Genomic DNA, 22,581 nt, shown 5'->3' with positions numbered 1-22,581 from the left:
AAATATTCAAAAATTATCATATACTTAAGCAGGGGTGCTTTTTGTTAAGAAGTATCCCTTTAAGCTTGGAGAGAAACGAACGCACTGGTGTTGGAGAGAATTCACTATAAAGTCATTCTCAAAGAGTCGTGGGCAGTGAAAACCTAAATGTATGATTTTGTAGCAGAGGAGCAAAGGAAGGAAGTAAACATGGCTGAAGAAAGTCATTCCTTGTCTCCATTAAGTTATTGATGTACAATCTGTGGAGCACAAAGTGTATATTTTAAAAGCTGTAGCTCGGGGGCTTTTTCAGGAACTCGGGGGGGGGGGGATTTTATTCTTTGATCAGAGTTCTGTTTGAACGGATTAATAGGAAGAGTTCATGTGATCAAAGCACTGCAACAGAGGAAGAGAGACGGTGAACCAAAGTTGAAGAAGACGGACTCTTGAAGCATTCGGACCATTTCACACGTGTTGTTTTTTTTCCCAGGCTCGAAGCTGCGAAAACATTTCATTTGAAATAAAACACTGCATTTCACTTGGAAGTCAAACAGTCTTTGCTTTGTGAGTGAGTAATTCACCACTGGAAGAAGAACTGTGTGGGAGTGTAAGGTCACAAAATGCATAGAAATTCACTTTTAGCTTATTGAACGTGGAGATTATCGGCGGCGATTAGAAGAGAGAAGCTAAAGCATTTTCATGGGAACTGGTGAGAAATGATTCATCGCTTACTGAATACACTATTGGCTTTTAAAGGGACAGTGTCTTTCACTCGACCCTTTCCTTTCCAAGCCAGTAGGAGAACCAATGGCAGTGTTCAATTATCACTAAAAATGAAAATGTGTTAAGATTGTCCGTATCCACAGATCCACATAAGAAAAACTTATTTTGTGGATTTCCTCTAAATCTTACACACTAGACCTTTAATTATCCCCCAAATTTACATAATTATTTAACATTTATTCCTGATGTAAAACAAAGGAAAACGACCTCAACTGGCAACAAACAAGTCTAAAAAGAAGTATTTTACATACTGCCCGAGTCACTGTCACCAGCCTCAAGTACATAATAAAAACCTATATTGTATAGAATGAAATATATTCTCTTGCATGTGTGAGAAGGATTTATGTAAACAGACCCTGGAGAACATTTATTGCACTTTATATTACTTTTCCGTGATGGAGCAGCTTTGAAAAATAAAGTATGTGTCAGTCTGTGTTTGTCCTTGTTATATGAGTCGATAGCGACACTGGCGTCTTTTTCTTGTTTTATCTCCTGTTTATCGCTGAATTATTCAGGGGGAAAAAGGAAGGAGAGGAAAAATAAAAAAAAAAGGAGAGCGTTATTAAATGATCCACTCTTTCCGCCGTGCAGAATTGTGACAGCGGTAATGCCGCAGCATTTTCGAGGACCATTACTCATTTGAAACCTGTTGACCGCAATCAATAATGCATCGGAGCGCGCGGCGCTATCGGAGCCGTGCCGCTGTGAGAACGCGGAGGATTTTTCCGCGGGAGGATAAATAAAATGTCCGGGAAAATAATCCCAAGCAACTGACAGAACCCAGATCTGATAAAGAGAAGAAACATGAGATAATTGAGGAATAATAAAGACACGAGAGTGATGAAAAGATCAACAGCAAGGCCTGATGGGAAAACACAGTCACCTCATTTCCTGAGTCTCAGGTAATTTGGAGTAAACAAAAGCAGATGTTCAAACAACAGAGAGATGCTGCCGAGCGCATGTTTGTGGATTGGGAGTTTGGTGTGTTTGTTTGTTTGTTTGTTCGTTCGTTCGCTGCTTCGTCTGAGCTCGTGTGAACTAAAACAATTACTGAGAAGAGAATTTCGCCCATTTAACTGGGCAATTACGGAGGAAAACATTGTCCTGAGAATTCGTGTGGGGTTTATTTTGGGATTGGATGCATTTTCTTCATAAAAACAAAGAGTATAATCTAAAGTGTAGCAACGGGGAAGGTAGGCGGGGCAAAAAAAGCGGGATATTCCCTAAATGCTCTGTAATCAAATCTTTGTCAGTTTGTTTTAGAACATTTTTAAATGATGCACTGTATTTATTTTAGTATTAGAGTTAAGACTCACTATATAGATGAAACCCCATAATCAAAAACCTTAAGATTTGTTGTTATTCCTGTCAAAATTGACTAAGAACTGTTATGTGTCAAAGTTTAACCCCAAATAAAAATTATAATATATACTGTATGTCAGTGTTTCCAAAACATTCTAAGTGTGGACCTAGTTTTTAAAGATGGCAACATTTGTGTGTAATGTTGCAACTAATTTACAAATAAATTTGAACTAAAAGATCGGCAAAATTCTGCAAATTTGTTCGGGGACCCCCAAAAAAACTCTCTCGACCCATCTGTGGGTCCCAACCCAGTGTTTGAGAATCACTGCTGAATGCAACTTAATAACTTTGTGTATTTTAAGTACAAATGTAAGGAATTGAATCAAATGAATGTGACATAGCAAATAGCATTATTAGTATATTTTACATTTCATATTGTTGCTGTACATAATATTTCTCCAATTTCTAGAATCTTATTCATTGTATATTTTGAATTTCCCGTATGAGAATCAACAAAAGTATATCTTATCTTATCGACAAGAATCAATTCTGATATTTCAACAACAATATACATTTTTGTTGTTGTTAAACTAATGTAAAACGAGATTTAAATCATGGAAATACAGTGAAGTGGGCTGTTGTCTGACGGCAACAACAAACAACAAACCCTCATAGTTAAGGACCATAATTATAATAAATTAAGTAGTAAAATTAGCATACTTCCTTTAGTTTGTCAAATAAATTGATCAAAAACACTGTGGCACACAAGAAATCAAGTATTTTCTGGCAACATTGGATTTATATGTCAACAAAAGCAGGAAAGACTTTTTTTTTCCCAGTGACACAACAGAGAATAAATCACAAACTCAAAGTTAGAAGGAGTTTTTTTTTTGTTGACATGTATTTGACTTAGTTCCTCTTGAATCTGTGAATCTTTGTGGAACCAAAACCGAGACTTCACGCCAATTTCCAACGACAACCCAGAAATCCACACACTGTGAACCACTTTCATTTCTTTTTACACGCCGGTCCTGAGAGGCCTGAGTGCTGTTTATACAAAAAGATTGTGTGTTCAATCAGTTTGATGGGAGCGAAGCATCAGACTGGGAATTCTTCTGCGTCTCCACTCTCTTTAGAACTTTGAGTGTCTATTGTTTGGCTGTTTGGTCACAGAAGTCAAGGGTTTTTTGACAAAATGCAGCGTGACACGTGGTTTCTCTGCCCAGGCTTGACCCCCTACTGGACATTTGGCACACGGTGACAGGGTGGAAAGATTACATGACAAGGGGTCACTAAATTTAGCAGGAGAAGCTGCCGTGAAGGCGCTTAAAAGTAAACAGGAGAGGAACGGTGGACTTGCTTTTCCAGATAAGGCCACACTGTGTCACACAAATACAAAACTGAACTTGGAAAATTCCTGAATTCGGATTTCAACTCAGAAACCCCGACATTTGATGGAGTTCCGCGATGACTGCCGCCGTAGAAGTTTAAATTCAGTTTAAATAATGTGCAGTTGAATGTTTAAATTCATCAGATGTAACAGTGCAGTGTGAAGGACCGAGCAGATGGAATGAGAGAACGTTCCATTTGAACCACAGACCGGAGACTTGACTTGAACTGCGAAAGACGTGCGAACATTTCTGCCTCGGAACATAAACGCGTCCACGGGGACGCGGATATTTAGACGGACAGCTGCTAATGTGTGATACACAGCCCAAACCCCCCGGTGCGTCACTTCTTAATGAACTGAACGCATCACATATTGTGATTTATGACTGCTCATTTTTAGCTCTTTTCTCCCACTGGAACTCGCGCTGATGCTCATTTAAAAAAAAAAACAGTGAAGGAGATGAGACTGATGTGCACTGCGTCAATGTGCGGGAACCTGTTTAAAGGGCCAGTTCACTGCTTTTAGTGTTGACTGTGGCCCTGGTTCTACTATAGCGTTTCTGTTGCAACTGTAATAAAGCTGTATTCTGTAGGTTTTTGTTCTTTCTTTTACTCCTGTTTCTGTGTCTTTAACTTGATATCATTGTCAAAATCTCGATGATTTCTATAAATAAAGGTTGTTTATTTGGACATCCATTCTTAGGACACCTAAAATAGAGAACTTTAGAAACTGCTGGCTCTGTTTTAATGCTGCTTTCCATTTACATCAGACCTTGAAAGTCAGAAGTGGGAGTAAAGTCATCCTCAAGTTTGACACGTACCAATTGAGAACGTATCTTGGGCTAGCAGTTGTTAGCCATTCCAGTCAATAACAACACTTTACATGGTATTTTGAGTCGCGACATGTCTATTGTTAAAAGTTGAACAGAACTTTGTGTACGACTAAGTTAATGTGACACAAATATGACAGAAGTGCTACTTAAGGGTAAAAATAAGAGTGTTTCTATAGTGACAGCTGTGAAGTTTCTTTTTGTTGCCTTTAATCTGCGCATGATCGACACTTGACAGTGTGAAATATTCAAATACGTGACCCACCGACATCTCTGCGACGTGTTGCAAAACCGCCGTCTTATTTCAATCACGGTGGAAAAGTTTTATTTGCAGCCGTGAATCAAAATTCCGTTTCAGTTTCACCTCGTTGTCAAGTCTCATGAAAGAAATCCCTGCTCTTCCTTTTCACCTCTGCTGTTCCTCGTTAGCAGAACTCTCGGAAACGGCAGAGTGTGAACTTTAGATTCCTGTTCACACCCACGTGCACGTTCGCAGCGGATGTGGATGATTATGTGATGTATGTTTTCAAAATGGTCGCAGATTACTGTCGATATGGAACAGAAATGTTTGTCTGGATGAAGGTTGTTGTTGTTTAAAGATGAAAATGTACTAGTTCTGTCTCTAGCGCTGTTATGGTGCGTTCTATTTGTAGTCGGAACTCGGAATTTCCAACTTGGAAGCTCACAACATTGGATTCCAAGATTGGTTACACCCTCCAAGCACTTAAAATCGTGTTATTTTCCTAAAAGCAGACAAATGAATGTCTCCTTTCACCACAACCGGCCTAGGCAGGCACTGCACACTGGTGCCAAGTGCGTTCTCATTGTGAGAACTCTTAGGGTTTCTCTTCTGTCTATATATAATATAACAAGGAGTCTGCCTTACAGTGCAATGTAAAATGCATGTTGTAATTTGGTGCTTTGCAAATAAGATTTGATTTGATTTGATATGACTTACACAATTCTGAAAACAATTCAGATGCTCAAAATCACGACATCTTATCTTAAAGTTATGTTAGTGTGGAAATGTGTCTACTTCCGCTACACTAGGTGGCGATATACTCATGTTAGCTTGTTGGATTAAGGTGTTTTCTGATTGACTTATTATGTCGCAGAGTGTAAACATCCTTTGGTACAATGTGGACCGCCATTCCGTGTCTTTCCAGGTTCAGTGTGTGTGTAGAACAATTATTTTCATTCGGCAGAAACAGAAGATAAAAATAGTTGTTTTTCATTACCACAAAATTAAATGAGCCTTTTATATTCACATCAGGACATGTTGGACGATTTGCCACAATGGACAAACTACACATCCTTTGGGTTTTGATGCTAAATGAAGAGGGGAATCTCGAGGGGAAGAGTGAGGTGAGGGATATTCAGCTGCCACATGTAACTTCACCATTAAATGCTGATTAGTTTTGACACACTGCTTCTTTTGACTCTTTGAGCGGACACCGCATAATTTAAGTCTCCTTATTCCAGAATTGGACCATTTCATGTTTATTACTTCTTCTGTGAACCAGCTTCTTCTATTATTTCTGGGTCAAATCTCAGGGGCAGGAACGGTGGAACATGAGCAGAGTGCAGTGGACAGTTTGAGTCCGGTTGAATGTACACGTACAAATGTGTAATTCCACTCAGAACCTTTAATCTGACTTGTTTTTTGGTTTTGTACAATTTCAGTCAGATTAACATGTTGACAAGGCTTTTAAAAACAGTTTAGGCTGTGGTGAACATTTCATCCAGAGCTCCTAAGCAATTTGGGTCAGATGAAGATCTTTAAATTAGTTTTAAAAATCAGGATTTGGTCAGTTTTATTACATTTTTCGACTGAAGTGATCTTAAATTGCCTTTCACCCACAGCTTCTAGGCTAATTTTAGTCAGATTAAAATGTATACATGAGCTTTAAAAGTCCTGTTAGTCAAACTAACACAATAAATGGATTTGTTTAGGTGGACATTTCACAGCTCCCGGGGAATTTCAGTTAGATTAAGATGTTTAAATTACTTTTAAAAGTCGGGTTTTAGTCAAACTAATTAGATTTTTTGACTAAAGTGGATTTAAGTTGTATTTCACCCACAGCTCCTGGGGTAATTTTAGTCTGATTAACACGTGACATGACTTGGTTCAGTCACACTAACACAATAATTGGATTTGTTTAGGCTGCAGTGGACATTTTTCGGATTAAGATGTTTAAATTAGTTTAAAAAGTGAGATTTTTGTCAGACTTGTTCTATTTTTTGACTGAAGTGATCTTAATTTGCAATTCATCCTCAGCTCCTGGGGTAATTTCAGTTGGATTAACACGTGTGTATGACTTTTAAAAGTGAAGTTGCGTTTAATCCATGGCTGTTGGGGCTGTTCCAGAGAATGTTGCACTCTTAAATCAGAGAGTGACCTATGACAGTTACACCCAGGGAAACATTTGTCCATTGTTGCAAAAGACAAATATTGTTGTCTTTGAGTGAGGGAGGCTAAAATCAACATCTGTAGCAGCTGGGTCGGGGCCGTTGACTCACCCTTGTTTGACTGCTTTGTTCTTGTTCACCTCGATGGTGGTAATGGAGTGTTTGGCGCCGGACTGCACCTCCCAGTCCACCTTCCACTGAGCGTTCTTCGACTGAGTCTGGAGCAGGTTCACCCCTTTCTTTGCTTTGACCCTGAGTGTGAGAGAGAAAAGGCAACGGGGGTCAGTCACTTTTTATGAGAGTGTGTGATTTATGTGCGAGGTCAGAGGTGAACGCGGCAAACCTCCTCCTCGCGTTGCGTCATGGCAAAAAGCAATTCCACAGACAAATCAATAACAGGGATGAATGAAGATGACGGAGTGATGATGCATGAGAGCCGAGGACCCGGAGGCCGCGTGTGGTCACAGCAGTGAATTCATACAGTGCCGTTATACGCTGATACACACTGACACGTGAAAACACGGGAAAACACGTGAAAACACGTGAAAACCTGGATTTACTGCAGATACAATATGAGGATAATCTTAAGTAAAAGCTGAACTCGATGGGAATTTACTTTGTGGGAACAATGTTTACAAATGAAAAATGTATCCATAAACTCACAAATAGATTAATTAGAAGCACAGTAAAGAACTATATAAAACACAATTCATATTTTTTTATTGATATGTTTAAAAGAGCTATATATACTTATCTTATACTAAAATATACAATAGTATTTGTCTAATTTTGTTAGTGTATTATTTTATTTGAATGTATTATCTTATACAAATAAACCTGTACTTTTTTACTTTACTACTTTCTTTCTTACCATTTCGTATTATTTGCTTGTTTTTATACGCTGTGCAGTACTTTGAAACCATCAATATTTAAGTAAAGAAAGCGTTAGTTTTTAACTATCGCGCTGATTTACATACAATTAAGATATTTATATCTGGTATAAATTGGTTGTTCCAGCAATTTTGTCTGTAATACTTTGACTTTCTGTGGCTGTAAAATAATTTATTCTTGTCTTAATCATTTAATTAAATAACATTTTCTATGTCTAACTTGTTAATTCTAATGTATATCTTGCACTTTGTGTTTTATATACTAAGCACTTTTCTGTTTTAAGTCCTATGTAAATGAATCTTTACTTACTTTCAGGATCTTTATCTCTGGTATAGATTTGCTGTTCCAACTTTATTTTTATTAATTTTAATACGTCTAAATATTTTATTCACTGTAGCTACTGCATCCAGATAGACATTGATTTGAACTTAAACTCAAGTTAAACTTTGCAGCTGCTCACAGACGATCAATAATGAAAGCAGATGGGTACAAAAAAACAACAACGACGTTCTACTTCATTACTGCTACGGAAAAAAATAAAACAAAACACGGAATGAATTTCATTTGAGGGGAAAATGTACAAGACAGTGCAATCTGCTTTTCTATTAATAATGACAACACCAGAGCAGGCGTCTGCTCAAATCACTGATAATTAATGTGAAATGGCAGCCGTCCACTGGCTTCAGTATTCTGCCAGTGTCTTGTCTAATTTGACGGTTTTTACAGCTTAAAGCATAAATATTGTGTTTCTCATTTTACTGCCGTGAAGACCTCATGAGATACAGTAACTGATGGCCACTTTCTGTGAATTCTGATGTGGATTATTCCATTTCTAGCGTTTCCATAGGAAATGAATGGGTTAGACCATCCAACAGCTGGAAAATACACCCTGTATGTTCTGTAATGTTCTTTATTTCTATTTCTATAGCATTTCTGTCCAGTTCTTGACCAGTGGGATTAGTGTATGAATCTCTTGCAGGAAAACACATTAGCAACAAGATGGTACACTCCATTCTTTCATTGTTACAAGGTATGAACGCAATGTAGACACGATATAAGTGTGCATGTGTTAACAGAAAAGCACTGCTAACAGCTATGCCAGCAACAGAAGAAGAAATTAGAGCTACAGCCAATAAAAGAGTCATTTAACCAGAGGTGAATGCAGATGAAACACATTCTCACTGCAAACATGAGATTCAACTATTTTCTGACCAGTGGGACTGAGCAGGAAGTTAAACATGATAAACATTCGCCGGTTCACCACATTCATTGTTTAAACAAGGTAAACCCAAAATGCACTGATGATTTCTATGCTAACAACAGCTAAAGTTGTATTTATATGCTGCGCAGCACTTGTAGCACTGTGCTAAAGGTTAATGCATCCACTGGCAGAATCCTAAAGCAGCAGGAGGGGGAGGAGGAGGAGGTCGAAAACAAAAGCTCTCTCCATCTACTGAGAGTCTGCTCCGGTTATCTGACCACGCGGCCACGCCCCGGCTCGACTGCGCCCATCCACCGAGGAGCAGAGCCAAAAGAGATTATTGATCTGACGGTCTCGTGTTCATGAAATACAAGACGGAGATGAATTATTAACATATTTGGCTTTTTGTTTGTCTGCTTTGTGTCTTTCGGGACAATTAGACATTGATAAGTGCCCAGACTGGGAGGAGCGGTAATGGGTTTGTGTTTCCTCGCAGATGCTGAGAGGAGGGGGAAAAAAAAAGAAAGAAGAGAAATTAAAATTCAACATGAGACCCTGAATGGTGAAATAATCACCACATCAGTGCATTTCCACTGTGGACAAACTGACCGAGTGCATTTCCTGAACCATATCGCCCATCTCCAAAAGACTCTCATTCACATTCAGCTGAAAAAAAGTTTGAGGCTCTTGCAACACCTTTCCACAATGTTCCAATTTATTCTGCTGACAGATAAAAGTTCTCCAGTCCAAACGGAGGGGTTTCTATTTACTGCACTGACCACTCAACCGTGGTTTCTCACTCTTTTTTCAAAGAAAACAAACTTTCAGAGATGATTCTTCTCCTCCTCCTCCTCCTCCTCACTGCAGTCAGAGAAGAGACACATGATAGGTTTCTTACAATAAAACCACCTCAAATGATAAAAATAACCTAAACGTGGTCAAACTCAGAATATTTGACGAGCAGATTAAGACATTTGGATGTAGTGAGCGTCCAAAATTGACTTTTTTGTGATTTTTGTGAATCTATTGAAACTTTATTTGAGTAGGAAGCCATGTTGAGATTAAAATCTTATTTTACAAGTGAGACCTAGCGGGAACAAAGGTGGTAACCATGTGATTAGTTGTGATGTTTTGTCGTCAATATCAGAACTAAACTAAATATTTTCCCTGTTGCTCTCTTAATTGTTTGATCACCACAATTTTCCCATTGTTCTGTCAGAAAATGTCAATTTAAACAGATGTCTGGGGCTGCAACAATTATTCGATTGCTAAATAAATCCCCAACAATTTTGATAATTGATTCATCGGTGTGAACGAAAAAGTATTTATTATTATTATTATTATTAGTAGTATTATTAGTATTATTATAATACTAATAATAATAATTAATAACAATAATAATGATACTAATAATAATAATAACAATAGTAATAATAAAAATAATAATAATGATGGTAATAATTACAATACACTTTTATAATAATTAAAATTTGGTTTATTTTCTAATCAGAAAGAAAAATAATGATAGTTTTTCCTCCTCGTTTATGTCGACAACGACATCATATTCATCAGAAAAAGTAAATACAATATAAATATGGATAGGTGTGTGGAAACACAGCCTGATGGGCGAATTAATTTTGTCTATTTAGCACAAAGGTTAAAGCTCTAAAACAGTGAGTACGTGATTATTTTGGTCAACATATTGTCACAGATGAGCAAAAACACAGAAACTGCCAAAAAAGATGAACTATATTACTATATTACTCATAGAGTGAGGTTCATTAGTAACACACAGTTGTGATATCTCTCTACGATAGCTACGACACTGACTGGTACAATCCTTTTTTTTTTTTGGGTGTGAAACTAATCTTTGCGTCCTGTTATCGCAGACGCTTTTGTCCTCTTTAATCAAACCCTCGCCGCGCTTTCGAGAAAAGGCGGTAATTATCTGATGCGGCGCCGTCAACAGGAGATGAAACAGAAATATGTAACGTTCAAAAAAGAGAAAAAAATTCACCCTGAATCGAGCGGCTTCCCTTTGATGTGAGCAGAAAAAAGAGGGGGAAACGTTAATACCCGTGCGCTCGCAGCAAATGAGGTGACCCAGTTGCTACGCTGAATACTGTAAAAACACCTTAGTGTCAGGCAAAACCATGACCCATGCATTTCTCTGTACTTGCAGAGGACACCCAGGTTCTCAGAACCTCTGCTGCTGTCACTGCTGCTGCTGCTGCTGCTGCAGCCACTTGTGCTGAGACAGAGTGATTACTTACTTGGTCCACACAGATGCTTTCTGCCATGGCAACACCTATTAGTGCTGCGACTTGGCTGATGGAGTGTTAAACAGGGGAGCTTCTTGGTCAACACACTCCAGGCAGAGCTCTCGGTCGTCAAGCGGCATGAAGCGGTGACGAGGCGAAACGTCAATTAAAATCCCAAACTGCACCAACACCAGCAGTGACGTTTGGACTTTCAGGTTTGTATTTCGCTGTTGTCAAACCTCAAACCTCACACACACCGGATTAGTTTACACTCCAGTGTAGTGCAAGCGCAGAGGAAATAATGGGGGCTTCAATAATGCTAAAACCGCAGAGGATCAGAGGACTGCAGCTGAGGAGGTGGTCTCTAGACTCAGGAATGTGGACACATGTGTCCACAAACCGCCTCTGGATGCATGTTTTGTGATTGGATCTGAGGAAGCATTCAATGCCAGGTCAGAACGGGGTCTTAAACCCACCCGTGTGCCTCGCAAGTAAAGTTTTAAGCGCTCGGCAAGGAATCGTTGGACATTAAAGTGGTGTTTTGTAGGTAAATGACCCTACATTTGCCAAACAAATCATTAAAATCCTCCCCTTCGATGTTTTCTCTGACCTTTGCTCCAATTACAGCCTCCTCCGTCTCCTCTCTGCAGCTCGCCGCGTCTCGGCGGTGTGCTTGCACTCCAGCATTTGGATTGCTCTCTGCTGGGCACTGGCACCGAGGCCAACGTCCTCATGACCCATTTATGACACTCGCCGCCAGAAATCATGTCAACTGCCAAGCCACACACTGTAATTTAATCTAACTGGCTGCTGTTAATAAATAAAGTATGCAAACCGGGAGTAAATCACATTATAGTCCCGGGTCTTTAATATTTTCCTTAATGGCCCTGTGGAAGGATATTTATTGAATAGATTTAAAGAAAAATGTCCCCACAGGCAGGCAAGTCACTAAACTGGGATTTTTACACCGCATAAAGAGATTGACGTGAATTAATTTTAAAAATATTGCCAATGAAATACAATTTTAACAACCTATGCTGCATAGACGTAATGTGGCAGTGGGATCGGAATCTTCATTACAAATTCACTAAGCTAAGCACATGTTAGATCACATCACACTGAGTCAGGGTGCATTAGCTGAGATGCTTTCATTTAAGGGATTTATTCATGCTGTCCATTAAAAGTATCCTTAATATCAATATACCTAATGTATACAGTATTATATGCTTATATAGTGGATTCTTTTTTAAAAGGGTTTACATTGGAACTCGGGAGTGACGTCATGGCACTCGTCACCGTCACTGAACCGGCTTTCAACAGCGCTGTCGCTGAATACACCAGAGATTTTAGACATTTCCTTTGCTAAATGTTGGAGATTAACACACGTTTTCAGGGATTTTCACGTCATTTTTAACCGATCGACTGACCTGGAATCCAGTCCAAGTCCAAGTTCCGACTACAAGTGGAACGCAGCACTAATCCTGACACACTGGCTTTCTTTACACCTGGCATTGGAATGTGTTTTCTGTGATCAGATTGTAATCAGATAGCATCTGAGCCATTGTACGTGCAGGTGTAAATACACCTGAGGACAGATTGTTATCCAATCTGCCGAACCACTCTGGGATGTGGTCATCCCCACTTTACCTCAGCTCTCCCTCTCCTTCTGCAACAACAACAACAACAACAACAACAACGAAGTCGCGCCATTGTTTGAACTCCTTTGTCTCTGGCCACCTCCTGAAGTGGTCTGGCAGATCAGATAACAATCTGTCCTCTGGTGTATTTACACGTGTACTTACAAGTCTTCAGGTGCTATTTTTCTAATTTTAATTCGCCTTTATTTAACCAGGTAACCAGGTGATTTGACCATTCACATTCATAACTACATGTGTCCTGCAGCTAAATGTCACTGCTCTTTGAAATGGCAGTAGAAAAGGTCTTCTTGCATATAGCTTAAACACTGTAATGACCATTATTAACAACCTCCAATGACTGTAATTCACTCTCAACAGCAGTTTCGATCACACCTTAAAGCAGCACAACGACTGTTGTTGGAGCTCAATGGAGTTACAGTGAGCGTCGTGCTATTAAATTTCCCTGGTTTCACCACAAACCTTCAGAACTGAAGCAGCCTCTTGGATAAGATGTCGTCAAGAATAAAAAGTTGCTCAGTTGCTGCTGAAAATGGACCCAATCATGTCGAGTGTCTCTAAATTCTAATTAAATCTCCTCCTCAAGAAGATTTTTCTAACACACTCCGCCGCAGGAGCTTCAATCTGAGTCGCTCGTGCTAAAAAAAAAACGCCAATAACCTCTTTCATATTTCCGCGGCACCGCAACGATTTCCGCCACGATTGAGGGCGACTCTTGAGTGACAAACGCAGCAACACCCTCAGATCACAGGCAGCAATCTTATCAATCATCTCAAGCACTTTCATATCTGTGGTATTTATCTCCACTCGTAAACAGCTTTGAGGGTTGTTGTCCCCCCCCCCCCCCCCCCCCCCCACCCCCGCAACAGCGTGAACAGAAAACCAGCAGCAAAGTCTGAGCCAGAGACGGACATTTAATTATTTATTTATTTTTAATTTAATTTATTGGGACGTCTGGAAAATTGGTAGAAGAGTGAAGCTCAGGGAAATATCACTGAGCAAATGACTCATTTGAAAGTGCAGCTGCCGCTTTGCAGACGCCAATCTGATTTATTTGTCGTAGGCGAAAATGAGCAAAAAAGGGGAGCGCGAGTGATAAATATGGAGTGTTAGCCATGGCTAACAACAGCACATTCCTCGTTGGTAACATCCAGAATTCCCTCACGAGGACTAAGACTAGAATAAATTCCCACCCCGACATTGCCAAGTAAAAAGAATCAGCAGTCATTTTGTCCCGGTGTTACGGCGCTCTGTAATTATTACACACAATCAACTTAAATTCATCCAGAGGTGGTGAGTAAGCCTGATAATTACAGCCGACATAAAAAAAAAAAACACCTAATGCGGAGGTGAGATATGATCCCGCTAAACACTGCAATTACACAAACGCCTTTGCGATTTCCTTTTAGAACTAATGCTTTTCACCCTTTTAAAGCTGGAACTTTTTTTTTATGGTGCCAGTTTCTGTCCGTCTGCTTCTCTTTGTCCAAAACAGAACTATAAAGCTGAGTTTTAAAGGGTAACACTGTCATTATTCTGCCGGTTTCAACACCAGGTTCCTACTGAGAGTCTTTAAAAGAAAAAAAAGGTCACAAATCTTTAGTTTTTTTTTTTATTTTATAAAAATAATATGGTTAGCTGTTGGACACTGTTTTAATAGAGGTTAGCCACACAGGAAGAATACTGTCAGAACTTTACATCGCACAATGTTCACAAAGATAATCTGTGTTAAGATTCTTTAAACTTTATGGTCACAGATATCAATATAGCGAGTAGCGAGATACATGCTAACTGGTCTATAGGTCGGTAGGTAGGTGTATAGATAACCCGCCTGGATAGATAGCTAGATAGACAGTCTGCTGCACTTCTAGGCTGTACCTTTGAACCTCTAATGGGTTTTAAAGGATATTTGATTAGTCTTTGAGCAAATCACAAAGGCTGCAATTAAATAGTATTTTTCTACTTGTGATTTTCTGTCTGCCGTTTAAAAATAAATAAACAAATGTTGTAAACAATTGAGATAATTAAGCCTTTCATCCATACATTGCAGCACAGTAGTCACCACTTTGCCGGCACCTCATGTGGTAATGTTTTAATCTGAAAGTACATATTTACTTTTCTCTGTTTTCCCACGAAAAAAAGAAAATGTTTTTCACTGTTAACTCAAACATTTTATGTTCCTGCTTCATCTCGTAACTGGAGCCGGGGCCCGGAGAAAATTTCCTTCCCGCTCCAGAAGCGTTCTCCAAGTGAGCAGCCCCTTTTATGCTTTATTGATTCTGACTTGGAGCAGCAGGGTGGTGTAGAGTGTGTGAGGTTTGACGACTGAGCTCGTGTTCATTTTAATGAAGGAGCACTGAAACAATGTGGCCCATTAACTGTACGCAATTAAACACAGCGGCACCGAGGAAACAGCTGCTGTAGACTTTGACTACACTGTACTTTGTTTGGAGGATCACTTTTTGCTCCCGTCGTCGGATTAGAATAAACCGAGAGTGGACTTTAAATCACTGCCACTGATCAACCGAGCGATGAAACCCAGCAGATGAAATATAATCGCGTCACGGCGGTAAAAGATTTTAACCCTGCCCTTCTCCTTTGGCTTTTCACTGCTGATTATATGGTTTGTGGTTCCCTTCATGTGAGGATCTTCACACGACCTCAGGGAGCACACAAGCAGAAAATTAACTATATTGTGACGCCTGAACACGGACTTTATCTTTGGTTGCCTGAATGTGATGGAGATTCTATTTCTTTTCTTCCTATAGATTATCTGCTCGCTCGTTTTTTCTCCCTCCACCTTTTCAGAGATGCTCAGTCACGTGACACAGCTCATTTTTTAACTCGGAGGACGGAACTGTGATGGAAGAGCTGCGATTTCTCTTAAACCAGGATTACTGCACACTTATCTCCTCCCTAGGTCTCCAAGTATAAAAATAAATCAATAAATATAAATCCGAGGTGGGAATATTGTCATTTCTCAAATATAAGGAATGGTGAGTGGGGATTTTCTTTGGCCCATCTCCATATTTACCTGTATTTATGTGGAGAAATAAATCAAAATAGAACTGCTGCTCACTGGTTGTGTGGCCTTTGTTGTCTTATGGGGATTTTCGGGTTCAAAAGGCCAAACACATGTTCTGTGAAGTCACTGTGACGTTGATCTTTGGTCACCGACATCTAAACAGATAATCTGTGAGTTTCCACTGGTCATAAAACCCACTAACACCCACTCACATCTGGTATTTGTCTGCAATGGAAACGGATACGCTTTGGCATTTACTCCCAGGTTAAATGTCTCTGTATTAGACGCCGGTTTTTATTGGCTCCGGCTCAGATCGGCGCTGATGGAAACACGACACATGCATGGGTGGATGGGCTCATTTTGCCTTCTGCTAGGAATCCTATTTACAGAAATGTTGGGACGCTTTCTGGAAATGCAATAAAACCTTAAATATGTTGAATCACTCAAACCTTTGCTTCACAGAAATGTTCTGGGGTTCAGACAAGTCCAACTTTCAGCTTGTTTTTGAGAAAAACTGACAAACTGACTCAAAGTGCCAAAGATAAAATAGATAAAAAAAGATCATCCAAACTCTCCCGACTCTGTTTCTGTCACTCACTCGCGAGCGCTGCAAATCACGACTAAGGACAAGTCCTTGATTTCTGAAGTGATGATTCAACTGATCAGACCTTTAAAAGCCATGAGAGCATCAGAAAAAGAGGTAAACCGTCCTCAACATAAACAGTCTAGAAGTTCCTCAGACTGTTTGAAGAAAGCTCTTGAACAGACAATCAACACCAAATCATCTAGAAAGCAACGTGGAAGTATTCCGCAGAAGAATGACTCAATGAATTGTGATGTTTGTCTCTTTTTAGCAGAGATGGGTATAAAACAGGATGACTCACTCCATAAAGAAACATTGATGTTGTTGATACACTGTGATGTAATCGACGATAGAATGTGCTATTCACATGTGATCAAATCACTGAGGGTGGAAGTTCCAGGTCTGAACAAGTGCATCATAGTCAGTTCTCACTTGTTTATTTTGGACATCTTTCCCAACAGAAATAACCCAAATGTGCTTCCCCAGTAACCAGCAACTCAATCCAGGTCTTTTCCAGCCTCATCAACAAAAATGATGATTTTAGGAGACATTTCTGAGCAGCACCAACTACAATTCTCCAATGAAATTGTCAAACTAAACATCCAGGACCTTTCGCTCTGTGTGTGCCAGTCCAGGACTTGGTCTCCCCGTGTTTGGCTGTCCCCTGTATTGGCGTGTTATACTCTGGCACCGCAGAGGGACGTCGTGAACAAACATTTGATTGCAGGGCCGCAGCGACAACAGTCCACACACTGGTCCGACCACAGTCGGGGAGAAAGAACCCTGATGGATAGAGTCTGGCTTCTCGGTTTGTCCCTTAAACAAAGCTCAGATGAAGGCAGAAAAGTAAATAAACAGCTAAAATGTCAGCGCTTGAATGTCTCGCAGGCATTTCTCTGCTTTTTGCATTACAGCAGAAACAGGGTTTTCTCCCCCGGCAGCTAAATTTGTCCAGCGAAGCCCTTTTCTCCCTCCCGTTGTTCGTGTGCAGGCAGAAGCTCCATTAGCTCCTCAGAGGAGAGGCACTTTACTGACAACTTTGCCACACAACAAATTCCATTGCATGACCATATGTATAATTCAGATTAAGTGCAGATTCTTATTTGTCCTTGTCCGGTCGTGAACGTGGTCGCTTTTATGTGTCCGGCGACATGTCGTTTATTTATTTACACACACGTACACACGCGGGTTTGTGCAGCTTTCCTTTGACTTCCATTCGGTTGGACAACCTCAGCAAAGCCTCACCCCTGACCTTAACTCCAGCTCCAAACATAACCAGGTTGTTTTTTTTTCTCGTCCTCCGTGAGGACGAGTGGTCCTGACAAAGTGTGTGCCAGAAAAGGCCCTTAAGAGGCAACAAATACAAGTGTACACAACATACAACAAACAAACTTTTATGTCGTAGTGAGGACACATCATTGACGTAACGCATTCCCAAAGTTTTCACTGCCTGACGTTCAAAACAAACACTTGATCACGTCCGCGCCGCCGTAAAATCAAAACGTACTGCAAACAAATGCGGACCATCACGTTACACCTGCCTACATGTTCTCGGTTGGGCAGTTAAGTCTTTTTTATTTTTACGCCTCCCTGACGATTTGAGTTTTACTTGCCTGAATAATTTTGGCAAATGTGCTGTGTGCGTGGAAAAAAAAACCAAAAGTGGAAAAAATCCACTGAGGACACGAATGCAGCATCGGCTGAAGCTATATATACATTTAAACTCTGTGGAATAGCTCGTGTAAAGCAGCCACACAAAGGCAAACACAGAGCGACTGTTGAGGGGTTTTTTTAAGTGTATGACGCGCTGACACAGTCAGAGTCTTTTTCATTGACAACATGGAAAGAAAAGGGAAAACAGATACACAGCCACATTTAAAGAAAAATCAATGTCGGCTTTAAAGTGCTCTCATCTTAAGAATATGATGAGCCTTTTCCAAGTGGAAACTAATATTTGTAAACCGATCCATCTTTTTCACATCACAGCACACATTAGTGGTTGATCCGTCACTAAGTTCAAAAGTGTTGAAATTCTTGATTTGGGTTCACCTAAGTGACACAAACTTACCAAATGCAGCTCCTGTGTCGCTGTGAGCTAAACATGCTGATTTTCTCTATGGACTTTGGTGCGGGGGAATGAACAGTTTACAGTTTTCTTGATAAATCAATTAGTTTAGTCGACAACATATCTAAATAGAGTCGTTCTCACGACCGGACTTTAGATAATTCAGACGTTCAGAGCAGAGCAGCAGGAAGTGGAGCAGAACACAGTTCACAGTTAAAGATGTGATATAAGGGCGTGAATGTACAGCGGGGGATTTATGGATAAAAATACAAGACTGTTTATCACGCCTCTGAAGCCCGAGCCGACCGAGCTACTTTGTTTTTACATAATGCAGTGGTGAGTGTGCACAGTAATGAATGTGAGGTCAGAATGATGAAGTGAGTCTCGGGCTTTTTCAACAGCGGAGGCTGCAGTTTATTTAAAGGAAGGACTTTTTCTTTAATTACATATGAACATAGGGAAGTTATTGGAAAATGTTCTTTGATTGATTTTGTTTCCTGTTAGTGATAAAAACCATTTGAGTATCAAGAATTTCATTTATGATGACAAACCCTGAGACAATGTTATTGTTAAATATATGATCTGTTGACGGAACTGGGCAATAACTCGTTTTTCACATATATAATTACACATTCACCTTTACCAAATTACAACAAATACACACATTTCATGCTTTTCTAATTAAAATTTCAGTGAAAACCATCTTTTGTTATTATTTATAACAGTCTGCTGCTCTTCTAGGCTGCAGCCATAGCTGTTTCTGCATGTTCAGCCTCATCAGAGGAGATTTAAAGTGACCTGTCTTATGTGTTTATTAATTCCCTGCTTAAATAATACTGTAAATGTAGGATTTAAATAAAATAAGCTGGTTGTTTTTCTTGTTTGTACATTGATATAAATGCAGGCTCATTGTGGGTTTTTTAGACTCAATTATTTTCCACTTTATTTTATTAAAGTTTTGTTTTGTGAGAACTTGTCTTGTGTACTTGCTTTCCAATTTTAAAGTTAACCTTCTTTAAAAACACTTAATAACGCTTTTATTTATAGACGACCGTTGCTTTCCTTATATTGTTTATTGTAGTTTTTATCAGTGTAACTTGCTCAAGAGGCTCAACTTAAGAAGTTTAATGTTAATATAAGCGATTTTGTTTTGTTAGTGAAGGGTAACAGATCTTAAAAGGTTAGGAATCTCTCCATCGACAGTGGGAGTGTTTGTGAATCAGCTGGAGAGGATCCAGAAGGATGGAGGGATATTGTTTTCTAAAGTCGGGTCACTTTGAATGTTGTTGATTTGTTTGTAGAAGTATTTCCTGGCAGTGACGGCAGTACTGTTACATACATACACACACACATACAGACACTGCTGCTGCTGCTGTAATACCAGCTAGAAGTTTCACTAGAATTTAATCTGCCAAAAACTCACTATAGACCTACACAAAAGATGTTTGTCTCACATTCCTAAATCACTCTGCCTCCTCCTCCTCCTCCTCCTCCTCCTCCTCGTCCGTTTCTGAGCATCACTGCTGTCAGTGGTGGAGAAAAGCACGAGCGAGCATCTGAATTCTGAGCTGCTCGAGTAGAAAACACACGATGATTGACAGACGAGGGAACTTCTCCCAGGTTTTTTTTTTTTTGTGGAATGTGGAAGGAATGTGTTCTTGTATTTGTTCCCTCGTCAGGACTTTTCTCTGGCATAAACACTGATGAAAACACTCATGGAGACCAGAACCTGGGACCTCATTTGATGAGGAACTTAAGTTTACAGCAGCTCCTGTGTCCCTGTGAGCTAAAACTGCTGATTTTCTCTCTGGACTTTGGTTCAAGAAAGATAGCGGATTACAAAGAGACACAAGATTCTATTTCCAGTTGTTAAACAAAAGTGTACGTCGAGGATATCTTCAGAATATTATGTTCACGGCTTTTCTCCGCAGCAGCAGCAGCAGCAGCAGCAGCAGCAGCAGCAGCAGCAGCAGCAGCAGCAGCAGCAGCAGCAGCAGCAGCAGCAGCTCATCATTATTATCAACCCGAGACAAGTGAGGTGTCAGTGTGGAGGCTGCACGACGCCGTCAGTCAAGGCACCGACGGCACATGTTCACAGCACAGTCAGGAAATAAATAAATTGCTTTTAATTAAATAATAAATACAGTGCTTCGCAAATTACTTTGACCATAAATATTTTAGACATCTTTCAAAAACATGTTTGGAACTAAACATTATTGTTGTGTATTTGGCAAATAACAGACTGAATTCACATTTTTAGTCAGAAGATGTATCAAAACTATAGTTTTCTGTGCAGAATTTCAAGTAAATAACTATAATTGTACATCTAACTCAAGAAATAACAATGTGCTTTACTATTTTTTTACAGTTTTTTGGGGGGAGAAATCCGTTTATTCAGCAGGTTGATCCAGGACAGTGAAGGAAATGGTTGTGTTTAAAGCCTCGAAATATTCTTGTGTTGTACTGCGAACATTAATAAACAACAATAATCATATTTTAGCATTAAAAATATCATTATCCCCTAAAATAGGAAATAGAGGAAATGCAAGGTTTCCAAAGCACGATAATAAATATTTGAAGTCATTTAGAGGATGTTTCTCTTTCTCTGTGTCTCCTCTGTGTGTCTGTCTGTTGCTATGGAAAAATGTGGAGACACCGTAATTACAGGAGTCGGGAGAGGGGGTTTTAAGAGGCTCAGACCTTTTTCCCTTTTAAGTTCAGGGATCTTGTAAGTTCTCAAATCTCAGCCGTGCTCCGACTTGCTTTGACTGGATTCCTGGCTTCCTGATGCAAAACACAACACAATTACAGGTCTGAAAAACAGAGGCTGTTTGTTGCTGCAGCCGACGACTAAGTGGTTGATGAAGATTTATCTGCTGCACGTTTGCCGTGTGGAATCTGTGGCATATGGACCGTAACGGCGTCACTAGGAACGTGGTTTCCAGTAAGGGCACTTGATATCATGATACAAATCTGCACCTGGTTGAGTCAACGATATCTTAAAATAGTGTTTTCTAACTGGAAACTAAAGTTAGTGCAAGACGTCCGCAGAGAAAATGTGTGTTTTTAGCTCGTGTGGATGCAGGAGCTGCTGGTCGACTGCTGCCTCCTGTGATAAATCTGAGTCACTTAAGAAAACCGAGGATTTCACACAGTGAAACAAACGAAACACGACTTCTGAACACACTCACAGACGCAGAAGTGAATCAACAAGTCCAGTGTGTGGTGGTGTAACATTGAAAAACAACAAAAATGGAACTATTCAACATATGTAATGAGGAAAGACATTGAAAGAGGGAACAAAGCAACGACGACAAGGTGCTTTTGGAGTTTGACGTGTGCACAAAATTGCTGACAGTTCAAGAAAAACAACTGTTCACTTCTCACTTATTGTTGTTTTCAGACAGAAATGACTGGGGACGGATATTTTGCAGGGTTTGTTTTGTTATCTTATGAAAAACTTGTTCACAGCAGCAAGGACATTTCGAGAAGGATTTGATGGTTATCGTCAGGGTCGGGCCTGCAGGAGGACGCAGACTTTCGAGCTTGGACATTTTGGGGTTTTTGGCAGGTTAAGACATTTTCATTCTCAAATACACCCAATTTTTGGAAAAGTATTCTCAAAAAAAGCTGGGTCGGCCCAAAAAAAAACGATTTACGATATGCTGTCGCGAAATACAACAGAATCCTCTGTTAAATATTGACATTTTAGACGTTTCCTTTGCTAAATGTTGGAGATTAACACTGAATAGTTTCAGGGATTTTGAAGTCTTTTTAACTGATCCAAAAGCGCCATAAGCTTCTTAATAATTTCATTTCACCATTGAATAAATCGCACTGCTATTCTTTTACTGTGATAATCTTTAACTTGTCATGAGGAATCCGTGTCTCGAGTCTTTCATGCATGTGCAAGAGATGCATTTGAATCCTGCCTTGAATGTGGAGACGCGCTCCCAGATCCAAACAGCCGTGTATAAAGTGTTTATTATTCAGTAGCACACGAGTGATGCGCCAGCCGCGGTCAAAGTTCAGCTCTGTTTCATAATCCAAACTAACTTGAATAAAGAAACTAAAGCAGCTGTGAACACAAACATTGACTTTAAACACATGGTATAAAATGAACGCTGTGATGTGACGATGATGGAAACAGATGGGATAACTCGGCCTGATATTGCTGCTACACTGTTGCCACTGATAATCGCCAACAT

At 39.8% G+C, this 22,581-nt stretch overlaps 1 protein-coding gene across 4 annotated transcripts in view; it reads right to left on the bottom strand.

Moving 5' to 3' along the window:
• Window positions 1–22,581, bottom strand: part of tmem132e (transmembrane protein 132E) — a 373,228-nt gene that overhangs the window by 63,995 nt on the left and 286,652 nt on the right. For all 4 annotated transcript variants that reach the window (XM_058626897.1, XM_058626899.1, XM_058626896.1 and 1 more), the window contains one exon: window positions 6,804–6,944. In XM_058626897.1, the coding sequence (XP_058482880.1) occupies window positions 6,804–6,944 (141 nt within the window). The remainder of the gene's footprint in view (window positions 1–6,803; window positions 6,945–22,581) is intronic.

The sequence above is a fragment of the Solea solea genome, chromosome 4 (assembly GCF_958295425.1).
Source record: "Solea solea chromosome 4, fSolSol10.1, whole genome shotgun sequence".
NCBI classification, from domain to species: domain Eukaryota; kingdom Metazoa; phylum Chordata; class Actinopteri; order Pleuronectiformes; family Soleidae; genus Solea; species Solea solea.
The sequence above is the reverse complement of the archived record's forward strand: the minus strand, read 5'-3'. Positions and strand labels throughout refer to the sequence as shown.